The sequence below is a fragment of the Serinus canaria genome, chromosome 4A, assembly GCF_022539315.1.
Source record: "Serinus canaria isolate serCan28SL12 chromosome 4A, serCan2020, whole genome shotgun sequence".
Lineage (NCBI taxonomy): Eukaryota > Metazoa > Chordata > Aves > Passeriformes > Fringillidae > Serinus > Serinus canaria.
In genome coordinates this window covers 6,117,504-6,134,677 of record NC_066318.1, presented here as the reverse complement: position 1 = coordinate 6,134,677, position 17,174 = coordinate 6,117,504, and the positions used below count along the sequence as shown (strand labels likewise).

The window sequence follows — 17,174 nt, the reverse complement described above, 5'->3', positions numbered from 1 at the left end:
GCCAGGGCACAGTCCTGGGGCACTGCACACTCCTTGCTCTGCCATGTGAATAGGAACTGGAGGAGGTAAGAAATGATGAACATTGGCTCTGTTGTTATTGTGCTTGATTGGGGTATTTATTTGTAATCCTGTAATTCCTTCAGGCCAGCTCGGAGGAGAATGAGGGGGAGTGTGAAGAGGTATTTAAAGGGTTGTAAAAACACTTTATTCTTTTGCTAAAATTCCATCCCTCTTCTTGCTGAATTGGAAGGCAAACCAGCCCAGTGCCCAGGCTATGAGCTCCCATTAATTGTCATGGAGAAACAGCCTGGCCAGGCTCAAAACCCTCATTTACCACCAGGGCTCAGGGCAGGAATATAGCAATTTCACTTGGGATGATAATGTATTTTTGAAGGATAATAATAATTATTGGCATCAGGTTGTCCCCAAAGACTGGTTTTTTGCCTCCAGCACAGCTCTGGCATTAGAGCTGGATTTGTTTCCCCTTAGAAATGAACATCTGCTGCCAATAAAAGGAATAAGGACTTTTTTTTTTTTTCTGTGGTGGATGTTGCTCACAGTTTGGTCCTAGATGAGATGATTTGCTCTCATTAATGCTCCCCCAAGCATTCTGCCCAGTTCTTCAGAGTCTGGTGGCTATTTTGCCCCCCAAGGGTGATGGTGGCACTCCCTGCACAGGCACCCTGCAGCCTTGGAGTCTGTGCCCCAAACATGCACTGAGCAGCTTTTCAGCTGCTTTCTGAAAGTCCCTGTGAGTGAACTGACAGGTTGGGAAGGTGAGGGTGGAAGGAAGAAGAACAACAGATTTCTGCCTCCTGGCAAACACATCCACTTCAATAATGTGCTGCAAAATGTGTGTTTTCCTTTGCTTGTGATTGCCCTCGTGTCCTGCAGAGCCACAATGAGGTTAGAACTGAGTGTGCAGGGGAAGCCTGGGGGAAATACAGAATGAGAAAATCAGAGAAGAAACAGTGAAAACATCACCTGTGGGGAAGGAAAGTGGAGAAGGAAAGGAACTTGGATATGGAAATTCACGTCTCTCTAATGGATTTCAGTCTTCAATTTTAGCAATGGAAATTTATCTGCCTGCCCCCCCGGCCCCTGTGCAGGGGCCAGGGGCACATGGAGGGCAGGTGTTTAAGTTTCTTTACTGGTGAGCCTCCTGGTTAGGGTTAGGCAAGGAAATGAAGGGTGAAAGCAGGGAAACTGTTTACCAGAGCACTTCTGAGCTGTCTGTCTCATTCCTGCCCTTTTCTCACTGAATGCTGCAGCTCAGACTCCCCTGAGGACTGTGTGCTTACCCTCTCCTGCACAGAAAAGGGCAGCCATCTTCTCCCTGTAACTACAGAATTTCAATCAGTGTTTTAACAAAACACAGTTCTTAATCCAGGTCATCTCAGCCCAAAGCAAACACGGGGCTTTAGTAAAAAGTGCAATTGTGAAAGCTCTTGCTCTGTGCCTCCAGAACCTGCACACAAGGGAGATCCTAGAAAGCTTCTCTGACTTCACTGCCATAGCCCATGCAGTCCTTGTTAACACAGGGCTCATTAATTAATCTGGTTTCAAGCAGGATCCCACCTGGAACACTTAATTAGTGGGAACACCTCCTCACCCTGGCCAGACCCCTCCAGCAGCTCCCCTTTGCTCATGGGGAGAAGGACATGCCCAAGAGAGGGATCTCCTGTGAGAAGGATGCAAAGTCCTCCTGTGACAGGATAAGCTCTGCTCCGGGGTCCCTGTCCACACAAGGACAGGGCCACGGTCCCCACCTCTGCAGGTAATTTCAGGGCACACAGGTGAGGTGTCCACACCCCACACATTTCACTTGGGTTTTTCAGGGCAAAACCCCATAGGTCAGGACCAGGTGTCTCAGCAGGAATGCTGGCTGTGGTGTGTGACTGCTGGGAGCAGCAGGGCAGACATCTGTCTGTCCAAAGACAGCTCAGGAGAGGGCCCAGTGTGTGCCTGGTGGGGCCAAACAGCATTCCCTGGCATTCCCTGTGCAGCTGGAGGCTCGCCAAGCTGTCAGTGCCTGTGCACACTCCATCCCAGCTGGAGGCAGCTGAGGTAAGGACTGGGTACCTCAGCACCCTGGCCTGCTGCCAGCCTTGTGAAGAGTGGCTGAGGTGGCACCAGGACCAAGGGTGGGAGCCAGCCTTGTTCTGACCACCAAGGAGAGGGTCCTCAGCCACACGCTTGTCTGCTCACATGGAGCACGTGTGTTTCCCTGCCAGGAGCTGCCTCTTATCCCAGCATGGAGAATCCCAAGTACTCGGAGGGGAGCACGATTGATTTATCATCGCTCCTTGGGCTCCAGCCAAAAACAAGGCAAGACCAGACAACAGAAGCAGTCTGAGGTGAGGAGCAGAGGGGGTGTGAAGCTCTTGATCACTGAGAGTTCCTGCCTTGGGTGGGAGCATCTGCTCTGCATGGGAGGGGCAGCCCTGTTCTTCCAGAAGAACAGACTTGAGGCGTGGCCAAACCCACCCCCCTTTTGGCCACTGCAGTGTGGATGGGCACAACCCCAGGGCCAGGAGTCACTCAAAGGTAAGGCCTGGCATATGTTGAATTCCCATCCCAAAGGTGTGTAGGAAGCTGCTCTCCCAATGGACACTTCTGTCCCTCTCCTCCTGCAGTGACAGTGGCCTCAGGAACAGGCAGAGCTTTGGGCTCAGCTCACCCAGGGGAGGGCCACAGCACCCTGCCCACACCTTCTGCCATGGACTGGTACAGGCAGGAACACTGGGATCATCACCCCTTGCAGACTGTGGTGAGATTGGGTGCTCTAGGAACATCTGGGCTGCCCCATGAACAGCCCCTGTGACAGCAGGCTCCAGGCACCCCCACCCTCCACAGAAAAGGCTTGCTGGGAAACTGTGGATGCTGAGTACCTCCACCTCTGCCATGCCTTTGTGTTTGATGGTGGATGAGTGTTCTTGTGGGCCCTGAGTGCAGAGGCTGTGCTGTCCATAGCTGTGGTGGCAGCCAGGGCTGCAGACACAGCACTGCATGGGGATCCTCATGGTTAGGATGAGCTGCGGCACTGCAAGCACTCAGGGAGCCTGCAGAGTTTGGACAAGTATCACAGCTTTAATTAGAACAGAAAACACCCTTGGTGCTAATAATTATTTTAAACATACCAGTAGAAGGGCATGAATAGGCTTAACGAGCCCTGTAATTTCCAAGGTTAAACAGCAGCTGCTCCTCAGTGTAGCTTTGGGAATGAGAGTTCCTTGGGCATCATTGAGGGGTCTCTGCCTCCCCCTGTCCCCAGGCCATGCAGTGAGCCACACCTGAGACTTGGCCACTCTGGGGAATGTGAAACCCATGGAGAAACTGAAGCTGATGCCCATGGTGGGGGCAGGCACAGAACCACAGCCACCCCACCCAGCACCACCCGCTGCAGCCTCTCCTGCCCCTTCCCACCCCGGGGCTGAGGCTGATGCCCTCGGCTGCTGCAGCATCTCTGAGCAGCCCTGCCTGCCCTGCCAGACAGGGCCAGCCCCCTTCCAGCCCCCCTGGCCTCTGCAGCATCAGCCCCCAGCAGCAGGTGGGCAGGGGGCCCACAGCAATGCCGAGAGGAATCAAAACTCACCAAGCGTCACCGTGTCTGGCTCCAAAATTTATTGAACTACAAACACACATCACTCAAGAGCACCAGGTCTGGAGGAATGTGAGGGACCAACCCCCTTCCATTAACAGGGGGCAGGAGCTTCAGCTTCTGCTTGATTTGAACACAGACAACACCCCAAACCCAACAGAAATAATGCTACAGCAGAATTACAACGGTAATGGCACAAAATTTACAAAAATATAAATAACCTATTCGTAACCTTAAAGAAAAATAACATCTACCATAAAAAACAACATGTATTCCCTTGGGTAAACCATGGCTACAGAAATGTAGTGATTTGTTTTTCTGAAAAGCACCGGAGTCTGAAGTATTAAATAATCCAACAGAGGGGTTATCTCCCCCCAACACTTGCAGACTCTTCCAAGAAGCGTGGTGCCCAGATCAGTAACACCAAGTGTTCTTCAGCATTGCCTATTTCTGTAAAAGAGCATTGGAGGGACAGCTCTCATGAGCCCCCTGTTCAGGAACAGCACCCGAGGGATGTTCACCAATTGTTCACCAGAATAAACACTTTAACAACAGTGAAGTATGTGCCTATTTTAAGTCTATGCTTAAGAGCTTCCCAGAACAGGGCTGGATTTAAACTTATCATACAAATTCCTCTGCAAATCAGACTTCCAGGCAAGACTGGTGTGGAAACCAATCACTTGTAAAAAAAATAACCCCACTGCACTGGAGTGTTTCCACTCTTCAGTCCTAGCTCAAGTTTGCACAGATTTCAGAGTTATTTGATTTCTTTCGCCTCTCTGTGAGCCATGCCAGCTTGGCACAAATGGCTTCCTGAGGCTGTGACATGAGATCCAGCACTACAGGAATTTCCCTACCTTACATTCTATGTACTATGTTGAAAATACTATTAAAAAGCAAAAGTCAAGTATCAAGTCCATTGGTTCCCCAGTGAAGCAGTTCCCTGCTCAGGGATCACTGTTGTTCTGATGACTGAGTCACAGCATTGTCCCTGTTTTCAAGGCTCTTGTGGTTCCCTGAGGGCTCTGCCTGGGCTCGAGGCAGCCTGGCCAAGGAGTCTTAGGGTGGGCTAAAGGCTACCTGTTGAACTTTTGGCCCTTGTAAACACAGCTGGTTTTGTCACCACAGCTGAAGGAAGGTGCCCGCCACGAGCACAGTGAGAGTGGGGAGCAGCCTTTGGCTGGGAGCTGGGGGAGCCTCACTGCTGAAAAGCCACGTCCTGCAAGGCTCCTGTGCAGTGTCCAGCCCTGCTGGAGCACCAGCCAGTGTGACTTGCACTGACACCACAGGTAAGGCTCTGAGGGGGAACCCAGAACAGTTCAACACACATAAAACCAGCCCCTGCCAGCCTGTGCTGAGGCAGCACACCCTGTGGCACAGCCAGGGCCTGAGGGGCAGCACCAGTGGGGCAGGAGCTGTGGCATGGCACACACCCTGTGGGGCATGGCCCATACCCACACCCAGCACAGCCCACATCCTCTGTGCTGCACCCTCAAGGCAGGGGGTAAGTTTTGAGGATAAGTAATATTGCTCAGACAGCAAACAATTGAAAAATAAGTTTACCTTAAAAGCTATGAAGAAAATGAGGTTGATTTCTTTACAAAAGTGAGAAAAATCCCTAAACAAATGAACTAAATTCTCACTTCATTTGTTTGGCCCAGAGCCCCACCCTGGCACACCAGTGGAGCTGCCCAGCATGTGAAGAGATTTGCAGCACACACCTGTGACATGTCCCTGTCATCCCCAGCTCTAATTAACAGCCCTTCCTGCCCATCTCCTGCTCCTCACACTGCAACGTGACAGGAGCAGGCTGGCTCTGCCATCCTGCCTGGCTGCCACTGCACTGCACTCCAAGTGACCACACACTGGTGGCACTGGTGACACAGAACGCACAGGACAAGCTGCCCCGTCCAGTTCCAGCTTCAAAGCCAGGGCCAGCAAGCTGAGCTACAGGGAGGCTCTTACTCAGAGGCAGTGGGTGAAGTTATTTTCCTTCCCACTGGAAGTGACTATGTCCACAGAGGGATTAAATATTTATTGGATTTTGTGAGGTGATTAAACCCAGCACTCTCCCTGCCACAGAAAAGCCTCAAACAGGAAATCCCTGGCCCCAGGCTGTGTGTGCTATAGCAACACTCCCCAACAGTCCAAGAGTGCAGCAAGAGTCTGACTAATCCTGGCCCCACATGGCTCAAAGTTCAACGCTGTAGGTCTTGGGGAGCAAAGAGCAATAAAAAGACCTCGACTGTGGAAGAAACAAGCAGTGAGGGAAAGTGCCAGGTCCAGCTCCAACTGCCCATGCCTTTGTTTATCTGAGCACATCCTGGGTGTGTTCAAGCCCCAACATCTTTAAACAGGGGAAGAAAACAGCAGCTATTGCTGCCTGGGGTGTGGGGGAAGTCTGCCTTCCTAGAAGGGCATCTGCTTCTTTGAGGTACCGTGGTCAGATAAAGGAGAATTCTGTGGGCTCAACCGAGGGGGCTGGGAGGGGGCAGCAGGCAGTGGGGTAACAGTGCCACTTGCTGGTGACCACCACAGCACCGGCTCGTGCTGAGACCCCGGTGACAGGCAGGACAGCAGAGAGCACTCGGCCGACCCAGCCAGGGCAGCGAGGGACAAAGCAAGCGCCACCAGCTCAGCCCCAGTGATGGGACAGCCAGGGTGACACCACATCACAGAACACCCTGAGTTGGAAGGGACCACAAAGATCACGGAGTTGAACTCTTAAGTGAATGGTTCACAAGGGGATTGAGCCCTCAGCCCTGGTGTTAACAGCAGCAGGCTCTGCTGGGAGCTGAGCCACAGCCACAGCCCCGCCGGCAGCTGCCCTGCCTGTGACCCCCGGCGTGCCCGGCCGCCCCCACACTGCTCTGCCCCGCTCAGGAACGTGTCCTGCAGCCCCCGCTCCTGTCCAGGGCCACCAGCACAGCCCTGCTGGCCAGGGCACACCAGAACAGCCCAGCTGCCTGCAGCCCCCAGGCTCAGGCACAACACTGAAATCAGGGCGACTGGTGACAGCAAGACCATGGCAAGTTATGACAAATCCCCCAGGATGAAATACCAAGCAGAAGGGTGCTCCCTCTTCCCAGTAGCAACTCCCAGGAATGAGAAATCAGGCCATTTTTAGGCAGGGAAAAAAAAAAAAAAGAAAAATGTTATTTTAAAAGAGGAGGAGCTTCTGAAGGAGCTCCTGCTGTGGCTGGCACGGGAATGTCACTGCTGCCTGTGACCACAGCCACAGCTTCAGCCCTCAGCTGCCACCCCTGGCGCAGTGTCCCTGCCCCTGACACTCTGTGCCACCAGAGGCAGTTTGCAAAGCCTTGGAGGCCATGGGCAGTGAACAGCCACGGGGCTGGGGTGAGCCAGCACCTGCCCATGGTCAACAGCCACAGCCCAACGAGGGCTTACATCAGCTCATCCCGGGAATGAGTCTGAAATTCATGCCAGGATGCTACACTGCACCACAAATGGACAGGAGAGGAAGGTGCCAGGGTGGCACAGAGGGACAAAGGCTGGAGCCTGGCACATCAGCCATAGTCAGGTCCTCTGCCAATGAAATTGCAGCACAAAGGGAGAGAAGCAACTGAAAAGTAAACTGAGAAAGTGGCAACTGGCACCCGGGAAAGCAGAGCATGGGCCAGAGGAAGGATGGGAAAGCTGGAATGGAAGGGAGGAGTTGGCTGGGCTCATAGGAGGGCACTGCCCATGGACACCGAGCCCCGTGGCTGAAGAATCCCATGGCAACAGTGGGGCAGGACAGGGCTCACTGCAGAGCCAGAGCACCACAGTATGGGCAGCACAGCAACCAACAGGGAAGGGTGTCACAGCTAGAGAAAAAACAGCCTCTGGAAGGGCCTGAGCAAGTCCTCCCCCACGGGGCAGGGAAAAGGCACAGCTGTGCTCCCTGAACCCCGTGCAGAGGCGCCCCTTCATGTCCATTCCACGGTGCAAAGACCATCTCTATGTCCTCCTGGCCATGCACAGCAGGGAGGTTCTGTGACTGCAGGCCACTGGATCCTCTCTCACAGGAGCAGCAGTGCATGGAGTGTCCCTCGGTGTGCCCTAGCGCTGGCGGTCGGGCGCGGGGCTGAGCGTGAAGTGGTCGCAGAGCAGCAGCAGGGCGTCGAAGCGCTGGAGCCGCTGCAGTGCCCGCGCCAGCAGCGGGACAGTGACAGCAGTGCCCGCGCAGGTGAAGTGTGCCACCAGCTGCTCAAAGCCCGAAATCCGCCCCAGCAGCTGCGGCATCAGCCCCAGCTCCAGCGCCACGTGGCTGAAGTTCTTCACGCCGTTCAAGGAAGGGTCCAACAAGAAGGCGAGAGATTGCACCAAGGAATGGGGCAGCTCTGCTATTGGGAGACCTGGGGACAGCAACACAGCGAAGATGGGTTAGGACACACCCTAGCCAAACAGGAAAAGGGCAAAGAGAACAGCCAGCCTCCAGCCTCAGCCCCTGCTGAGCAGGTGAAAGGCCACCCTGACAGGGCAGGGATCTCCTCCAACATCACTTTGAGAGCTCAGCAACATGGAGCTAGCTCAGTCCTGGGGAAGCTGGTAACTGGTGACAGCTGGGGCATCTGCCTACAGGCCACTCAGGGCAGTATCACAGAAGATATACCCTGTGGACCAGCACCAAAGGCTGCAAGTCAGGTGAGTCCCTGGTGGGCTTCTGGAGGAGCTCCCTTCCAAGAACTCTGATATGCCCGTACTTGGAGCACAAAGGTGAGACTGGAAGGCCACTTACCATTGGCCGTGCTGCTGATCTGAGTCACCAGGCTCTGGGCATCATCCACCTGGCAAGACAAGGACCCCAAAGTTGGTGGCAGTCTGCTGAGAACAGCAAAGCCTGGCTCTGCTCCCAGGGCCTGCACAGGGGCTCAGGGAATGGTGCTCCTTCTCCAGCCTTACCACCCCATATTAACACAACTCAGTCCGTATTCCTACCCCTATGTCGAGCCCAGCCTCTGTGCCTGAGCCTTGGGCAACTGGCAGCAGTTCTGAGGAGTGATAAGGCAGGAGGAACTCACCGGCTGCTGCCCAGGTGGGATTTCAGCTGTGGGGAAGTGATGAGCCCTCTCCTGCACCCCACCACTGCTCTCTGCTGGGATCCTCTTCACAGCCTGCCCGGCTGCATCCTCCAGCCGCTCACCACCCACGAACTCTGCCTGGCTGGAGAACTTTTGGAGGTCCAGCTCAGTGCACTCCACGGGTGCATGGGGCCACTTGTGCTGCATCTCAGAGGCACAGGAGGAGAGGGGGGCCAGGGCCTCCACCGTGCCCTGCCTGGGGGTGGGGGGCGGCAGGACCCCTTCCAGGCAGTCGCCATGGCCCGAGGCCCGGATCAGGGGCTGGCTTTCCAGGAGGCTCCTGCCCAGCTGGGCCTTGGAGGCAGTGCTGGCTGCAATGGCTGGTGGCAAGTCCATCTCTGGCTGGAGAGAGGGGAGCTGGAGACCCACGGCTTCCCCATCGGAAATGAACTGCACTGCTTCCACGGGGCCTGAAACCAGAAACCAGCACTCATCAGTGAAGCTCAGCATCCAGCTCCATCCTTCCTGCCTCAGGGCATCTCATCCTGGACCATGTGAGCTGGAGCCCAGCACCACCCTCCCTTCCCCAGGGAAAGCAGCAAGAGCAGGGTACCTTCTGCCTGCCTGTAGCAAGGGCTCAAATTCTTCACACCCAGGCAGCAGGGTCCAGACATCTGCTCCTCACACAGGAACCTGCCAGGTGTTGCTGCAGTTGGGAACGTTGCTCGCTGGCCTGAGAAGTTCTGAGTCCTCAGGAAGACTTGGAGGATAGAGGAGAAACAGCCTGAGCAAAGGTTTGGCTCGCTTCCCTAGCATGTCCTCAGCCCTGTGGTATGTCTGCCAGCGAGGAGCTGGGAGCCCAACAGCTCCCTGGCACGCTGCTGGATGCCATCCTGCCCCAACCCTGGCCACCACACCTACAGCCCGCTTCATTCTGCAGCAAAGAGCCACTCAAGCAGAAAAACCTCAGAAGGGAGGATTGCCAGTTCCAACAGTGAAATGGCCTCGTCCTCCTGGTGGCCCTAAGAAGAAGGGAGGCTCCTCTGTGTCACTGAGCAGGTAAAGCACACACAGAGAGAGGCCCTGCAGGCATGAGAAGTAGGATGAGGTGTCTATTCTGTATAAGCTGAGGAACAGTTGGGTCACTGTGCTTGCTCTACACAGCAAGCAGGGGCCACGGGCACAGGTGAATGGCACAGCAGGGAGGAGAGCACCAACTCACCTCTCTGGCACTGGCTTTTCCAGAATCGCTTGCAGTAGATGATGGAAAGTGCCAGAAGCACCAGGACGATGATGACCAGGGCACTGCTGGTCAGTGCAAGAAGGGCTGTGTCCTGTGGTGGTACAGTAGGGACAGCGACTTTCACCAGGCTTGTTCTGGACCGACCTGCAAACATCATCCACAAAGCACTGGAGTCAAACTCCGGGGCTTGGACCACCCCTTTCCTGCCCATCCCTCATCACATCCCATGGCTGTGCCTTCTCCAGCAGGGCTGTGGCTCCCCTGTGCCCACGTCACCGGCCCTGACCCCAGCAGTGTGGGACACCTACACTGTGGCTCGGAGGATGGCGTCTGCTTGGTGCAGGGAATGCACTCCCACTCCAGCTGCCCGCTGATCCGCGCCTTCCGGTAGAACCTGCCAACAGAGCACACAGGCTCAGCTCAGCCTGGCCCCACCGAGCTGCCACCACCCTGCTGTGCAGCCAGCTGTGCCACCCACCCCACAGCAGAGGGGGACAGCGATCCTGCACTCCTGCCTGGCTGGCAACAGGGCTCTCATTGCTGGCTGGAGCCACACCACACCTCATGTCTAGCCTTTTGTCAAGAAGCAACAGCTTTCCAACAGCCCCCCCCCCCCCCCCACCTCCATCATGTCCGCTGAAGTGGAATTTAATGGTTAATAGTTCCCTACAGGGCTGGGAACAGCCCAGCTATGGCTCTGTCTGAGGAGAGACTCCTACACTGGAGCCCACTGCTGGCTGGCAGTGTCTGCAGCACAGGCTGTCTGTATGCAGCCATTCCATTTCAGTAACCCCTTAAACCCCCTCTTTAGGCGCTACTAACCATAGTGGTCTACAACACTTCATCTTCCAGCCACCCTGGTGTCTACAGAACAATGAGAGTCTGGAAGCTTTCTTTCACAGCTCATTTACGTGAGCCTTGAGGTTTCCTTCTCTGGAGCTACAACAGGACCCACCAGATGGGTCTGACTTCCATGCCATTAGCAGTGTCCTCACAGAGACATCACTGGGTCACCAGACTCCTCTTAGGTGCCATGTGGGACCATGGGTGGCCCCCTGTGCCCAGCCCCTCCCTGCCTGCCCCAGGTGTGGCTGTGCTGGGCCAGCCCTGCTCACCCTGGCAGGCACTCCCCGCAGACGGCGTCGGCCGTGGCTGTGCAGTTGGACTTCTGCAGGCGGTTGATGAGGGCACAGGACAGGCAGGGCTTGCAGCCGTGGTGTCCCCAGCGGTCCTTGAACTTCCTGGGAGGGCAGGCCACGCACTGCGCGTCCCCGCCGCTGCCGTCGCCGCAGTCCTGCAAGGCACCAGGGTGGGGACATGTGACGAGGGGCTCCAAATGCTGCTGAGGGAAACAGTGTCCCTTCTTTGGGGGCAAAGGGCCACTGTTCACGTGGGGTCCTCAGAACCCAGCTGAGAGCATCTGCCACCTGTGCAGCTCCCAGGAGACACTCGGGGACCCCGTCTGCTGCCCAGCTGGGGCACACTGGTGTGCTCTGGCTGTTGGAAAGCACGAGCAGCACCACCAGGTGAACCCTGCTGCTTCCCGCCTACCCAAGCCTCCCACCACTGAGACCCCCTGGGACCTCCTGCAGCAATGTCCTGCTGGCACCCACCCATGTGCAGCTCAGCTATGCAGTGTGACCTTGCTCAGGGCTACAGACCAGAGGAAAATTAGACTTCCACCAGCAAAAAAGGAAATCAGGTTGCTCCTTGTGCTGCCTTAAATCCTTCATCACTTCCTGCTTCCATTGTCTTACCCTTCTTCCAGGGTAAGTGAAACAATCCACCATCCCATCCTACCAAGTCTCAGCCCTTCCCAACATGCTGGGACCTAAGATCATCCTTCTGAAGGGAGGCTGGCAGAGGATTAACCCAGCTGTGCCACCCATGATGATTTCTGTTTCTTACAGAGAAGTCAATTTACCTTGGAAAGCTCCTGCCCGGGCATGCACTTTCTGCAGGGGACACATTTCTTCTGGTCATCCAGGTACTCACTCTCTTGGCAGGCCATTGTGCTGAAGAGGAGAGGGGAGCTTGGGGACAAGAGGAAGAGAAGGCAGAGGGATCAAAGCCAGCCCTAACATATTCAGGATAAGCAGTGTGCCCATCTCTGGGCAGACATCTCCACCTGGCCAGGACAGCAGCCAACACTGCTGAGCACTGTGGGTGGGACTTGGGCAGGAGGTAACTCCTGGCTCCTTCCACATGGCTGCATCACTCCCAGGCTTCCCAGCAAGGCTGGTGATGAGCTGCCCCATTCTCTTGCCATCTCACAGCCTCACAATGCAGCAAATGAAATTTCAGTCACAGTATGGAAGTACTGACCACTAACTGCTCAGGTGGTTTCTGCCAGCCCCAGCTGTGGCTCTGGGTACCAGAGACAATCAGTAGAGAGCTTGGCCCCAGCAAAGGCTCAGCAAAGCCCCAGCTTCAGGATCCAGCAGCCCAGCTCTGGCCAGTGAGGCTGCATTGGTGTGACAGCGTGAAATGCTGGTGGCTGATGTGTCCCTGGCAGAACAGGACACACTGCCCCACACATACCCTGCACCCCCAACAGAAAGGGACACACACACACACAGCTGTGGCCCTGCTGTGTCCCCAGCAGAAAGGAGGACACACACACACCCCTGTGGCCCTGGAGCTGTGCAGTCGCTCAGGCTCTTGCTCCTGTGCAGGTTTCATCTCTGCACGGTGTCACTCACAGCAAACTCAGAGCAGCAGCAGAACAAACTCCCACCTCCCTCTAAAACACCCTCCAGAGCCTTCCTGAGGTGCATTAATGGCTCAGCTGAAGGTAACAACAGAACCAGCCCAGGAGCCACAGGGCCACACTGTCAGTAAGGGTGGCTCAAGGGGCAGCACAGGATCAGCCTCTCAATCAGGGCAAGCAGTTCAGACTGAAGCTGCAAAACTGAGCAATTTATTTGGAGTTTTGGGGCTGCCTGATTATTTCTGCAGATTCTAGATGGGTTCTTCCCCTGAAAACAGACAGGGAATAAAACCCACTTTCACTAGATCAATCTCCACTTTGCTTTTCCTATTTATTACCTTGAGCAGAAAATCAGGAGAGAAACAGTTCAACCTGCCTTGGGACCAAGTTCTCAACACCCATCAGGAATAGTGAACACCTTTTGGAGGATACCAGCCTGAACTGCCTAGAGAACCAGAGCTGTCCTCTGGGAGGGAAGCTTGGCCAGATGTCTGGCCCCTGCAAGGCTCTTGCAGCAGGGGGTGGGGGATCATCTACAGGGCCCCCAGCACCTCCTGCCACATCTCCTTCCCCTCCCACAGCAGCATTCCTCTGCAGGCTTTTTCTGCCTAATCCCACCACTCCCTTGCCGGTGCCTTTTGGAAGAGGACACTTGGCTGGGCTCCCCCGGCTCTGGAGGGCCGAGATTCATGGGAGATGAGGTCTGCCCAGACGAGCACAGAGCATGAGTCACCCTCCCTCACGCAGCTCCTGCTCACAGCACATGGGCTGATACAGGATCAGCAGCCAAGTCCATGGGGACAGGCCAGCAGGAGCTGAAGGGACTAAATCTGTCTTGCAAGCACCTCGGGAGGGGCATGGGCACAGCTTGTAACTAGCATAAAAGCTCCTGACACCACTGAATAAAAGAAGATTTGTCACCGTCTTAGAAGGTGGTGATCCCAGTGTCTCTGCCCCAGGAGATGCACAGGGTTGGGTGTCAGGGTTCAGCTACAGGTTGAGTGCAGGAGGGAAAATAAAAAGTGAGGAGCCAGGTCCCAGATGAATGACAAACAACTCCTCTGGGGGGCTGGCACACTGGGCAGGTGTCACCCAACTGATCCAGGAGGCCAGCATGCCAGGGGCCTGGAGTTTGGTTCAGGCTTTTGCTCCTGATAACAAGATGAATGAAACAGAATGGCAGGCAACAGGAAAGGAACCCAGACACCAGAATATGGAGAGCAAGGGGCTGATTTTTACCTGCTCTCCTAAGTGCTGTAATGCAAGGACGAAAGCACTGGTGTAAAAAAAGTCTCAACAAAACAAAAAAACCCAAACCAGCAGGGTTTTTGGTGAAACTGTCCTGTGAACACAATTTTGCCTTTTCTCATATATTTACAGAATTTCCCGGCCTTTCAAAAGGCCTGCAGCTGAGACAATGCCCTCAAAGCCCCCATCCCACAAGAACCCGGTTTAAAGCAGTTTGCCAAATACAGAAAGTTACACAGGCCAAAGGAATCTTGTGTCAGGGCTGCTCCAAGCACAAGGACCTCTGCCAGGATGATGGAATCACTCAAGATGGAGCAGACAGCCATACCCAACGTGCCAGCAGGATCCTGGGCACAGGGCAGGTCTGCTGCTGCTCAAGTGTAACAATACAGGAAACCAACACTTGGTTGAGTATCAGCCATGAATTTCAAAGCTGGGGGATCTTTGTAATTCTTATTCCAACACCACCAAACCCAAGACATTTGATTTGTAGATGGAGAATACATCTAAATCACCTGGCACTGCTCTGGTATGGCAGCAACCTTGGGTCACCTAATGTTTGACTGAAACAACTGGTCTTACTGGGGCTAAAGGAAAAGCCAAATCCAACAACTCCCACCTCTTTGGGAACCACATGGAGTCCCCCTGACACTTCCAGGGCTGCACATTTTATCTGCCTCAAGGGAATGGATATAAAGCTGACACAGTAACAATGAGTATACATGGGGCACAGTATCAAGGCACTTAGAGGTGGAGGGGAAGAAGAACCTGACATCAGTCCCAGATATATGAGATCTTACTTGAAAACATCTCTAACTTGGTAAAGAACTCTTTTATTGCCTTAAAGAGACATCCTGCCTGAGCAGGAGAGCAGAATGGGCTCCCCACTGCATCAGCCCTTAAGATACCAAAGCCATGAGCTGCTGAATGAGTTTCACTGTGTGAGTTGAAATGGTTCCAGCAGAGCCACAGCATGAGCTGCAGTTCATCCACCCTGTGACAGCACTACAGCTCAGCCATTGTCTTTTCTCTTTAAAAGTGTAATTTTCAAAAAAATTGGAATCCAATCTATTTCTTTTGTGTGCAGCTAAAGGATTCTGGGAGGAAAACAAGGGTGAGGAAAATAATAAGTGAAAAGGTACAAAATGAAAGCAATCAGTGAAACCTTCAGTGCTGCTGATTCTCCCCATCTGCCCAGCAGGGACTGGGGCAGGGGGGCTGGCAGGGATGCAGGCAGGTCAGGAGGAGATGGGGTGGGGGCTGTTTCCCATCTCAGCCATGGACCCTGTCCCCTCCAGCCATGGGGCTCTGCTTGCCTGGGACAGGAGGTGCCCAGACCCACCCAGCAGTGGCTCTTCCATATCACCATGTGAGCCAGAACACACATTACAGGAGATTTCTACTCTGCTGCAGGACTAACTGGCACAGTCAGGCAGCACCATGCCTCAAGATGAGACACTTGTATACATTGGAACCTAAGAACAAAGAGATGAAATCCTAAATAAGAGCTGCAAGTGAAAAGCAGGAGGAAAAAAAATGCTATCTGGAAAATATGAGTGCATGCCTCATGGTTGGCCACAGTCAGCTCCAGTCTCCTGCTCAGCCATTCCCTCACTCTGGTCCAGGCAGTGTCTCCTCATCTCCTGGTGCTACAAACAATGCTGGGAGAACCTTTGCAGCAGTGGGACTCCTCTGGGCAAGGAGCTTCTCACAGAAGAAAAAAGGTGGAATTTCCAGGTGGCTGGGAAATCAGGAAGTTTCTCAGACTGGAGATTCTACACACACAACTGCCCACTAACTGTTTTATCAGGAGTGGTTGGGACTCGTGTTTGCTTTAAGTGAAAGCACCGTGGCTGGGGTGGGAGAGGAAGTGCTCCGGGCTGCTCTCACCCCTCTTTAGCGCACAGCAGGAGTCCCCAGGGCACAATGCCCACTTTCCAGTTATTTTTGCCAAGTTAGAGCTGCCCACCTTGGAAACCTACCCTCTGCCTTACCAAGTATCTCAAGTAACGCCTCCAAAGCTCCTATCAATTTGCATAAAACTTTGGATTTCCATCTGGTTTTTTGCTCCACATCTAATTCTTAGTAACTTTCACTATCTTCCGGTAATAATCAGAGAACCACTGTAGCTGTAAAGCTCTCCGAGACCATGGAGTCCAACTGCTCCCCCAGCACTGCCCAGGCCACCACTAACTCACGTCCCCAAGTGCCACATCCCCGCGTCCATTCAATCTCCCCAAACGGTGACTTAACCACTGTCTGTGGCGGGGCATGAAATTTTTTGGGGAAAAACTTGTTCGTAATATACAACCTAAACCTCCCGACCTCCGCATCTGGCAGCTGCTCCTTTCTGGAAAAGCAGCCGAGGCGAGGCCAGCGGCGGGACGGCTGCGGGGGCAGCGAGCTGCGCGGCGCCCACGCGAGTGCCGGCCGTGGGTGCGCCCCGGCGAGCGCCGGCCCGGCCCGGCCCGGCCCGGCCCGTCTCGACTCGGCTCGCCCACCGCCCCCGCAACCCGGCCAGACCCCGCCAGCACCCCCCGCCGCCCGCTCGCGGATGGCGGCAGCGCGCCGGGATATGCCCGGGCACGTCCCCGCCAGGGGCTCCGCCACAGCACGGCCGCCCCGCATTGCCCGTCCCGCATCCCCCGGGACCCTGGTGCCGGTCTCCGCATCTCCCGCTCCCCGCACCCATCGGGCCGGTGCCGCCCGGCCCGGAACCGCCGGCGTTCAGGGGTGATCACGGAACCGGCTACAGCCCACGTGTATCGCTGCCGGGGGCGGAACCCGCTGCAGGTCCCGCCGGTTCTCCCGACCCCGCAACCGCCTCCGCCCGGCGGTGACACCGGCACCAGGGAGAGTCGGGACCGCCGCGAACGGGCGGGCAGGTGCGCGACCCCCGCGGCTTACCTGTCTCGGTGCTAGCAGCACGGCACGGCACGGACCGGAACCGGCAGGGCGGCGGGACCAGGAAAAACGGCGCAGACGCGGACGACGACCCGGACCGGACCGGACCGGACGGGACCGGCACCGCACCGCCAGTGACTCGGCGGCCCCGCGTGGAGCGGAGCGGGTCGAAGCCCGTCCCGTCCCGGGCACCGGGAGTGCCCCCGCGCCCCGCCCCGCAGCTCCATTGGCGGCGGCGCCGCCGGGGCGGGGCGATGCCGGGGAGCGGCGCCGGCGGGGGCGGCCGGGGAGCGGCACCGGCACCGGGCCGGGGGGCCGGCGGGGCAGGAGTTCCTCGCCGAGGGCAATCTGGGGACAACAACGCCGGGGCGGCCCGCTGTCACCGGCCGGGGTGTGACACTAGAGAACCCCCGGGTTTGCGGGATCTTGTTCCCGAAGACCCGC

The 17,174-nt window shown here is 55.7% G+C and overlaps 1 protein-coding gene across 1 annotated transcript; it reads right to left on the bottom strand.

Moving 5' to 3' along the window:
- Nucleotides 1-3,609: 3,609 nt before the first annotated feature.
- EDA2R (ectodysplasin A2 receptor) lies at nt 3,610-16,922 on the bottom strand. The gene is made up of 9 exons (XM_030229039.2): nt 16,734-16,922; nt 11,793-11,901; nt 10,984-11,162; nt 10,177-10,262; nt 9,848-10,012; nt 9,239-9,385; nt 8,626-9,095; nt 8,343-8,391; nt 3,610-7,959 (listed from the first exon to the last, which is right to left on the bottom strand). The coding sequence occupies exons 2-9, from the start codon at nt 11,877-11,879 to the stop codon at nt 7,664-7,666; spliced, it is 1,479 nt and encodes a 492-aa protein (XP_030084899.2). The 5' UTR covers nt 11,880-11,901; nt 16,734-16,922; the 3' UTR covers nt 3,610-7,663.
- Between the last annotated feature and the right edge of the window lie 252 nt (nt 16,923-17,174).

Bases quoted from the DNA above. Each gene is read 5' to 3' on its own strand.
- EDA2R (XM_030229039.2), bottom strand. From the start codon at position 11,879: ATGGCCTGCCAAGAGAGTGAGTACCTGGATGACCAGAAGAAATGTGTC. The intron at 8,392-8,625 runs GTGAGTTCCTCC...TTGTCTTGCCAG, and splicing joins TCCCACCTGGGCAGCAGCCG to GTGGATGATGCCCAGAGCCT. The intron at 7,960-8,342 runs GTAAGTGGCCTT...TGCTGTCCCCAG, and splicing joins GATCAGCAGCACGGCCAATG to GTCTCCCAATAGCAGAGCTG.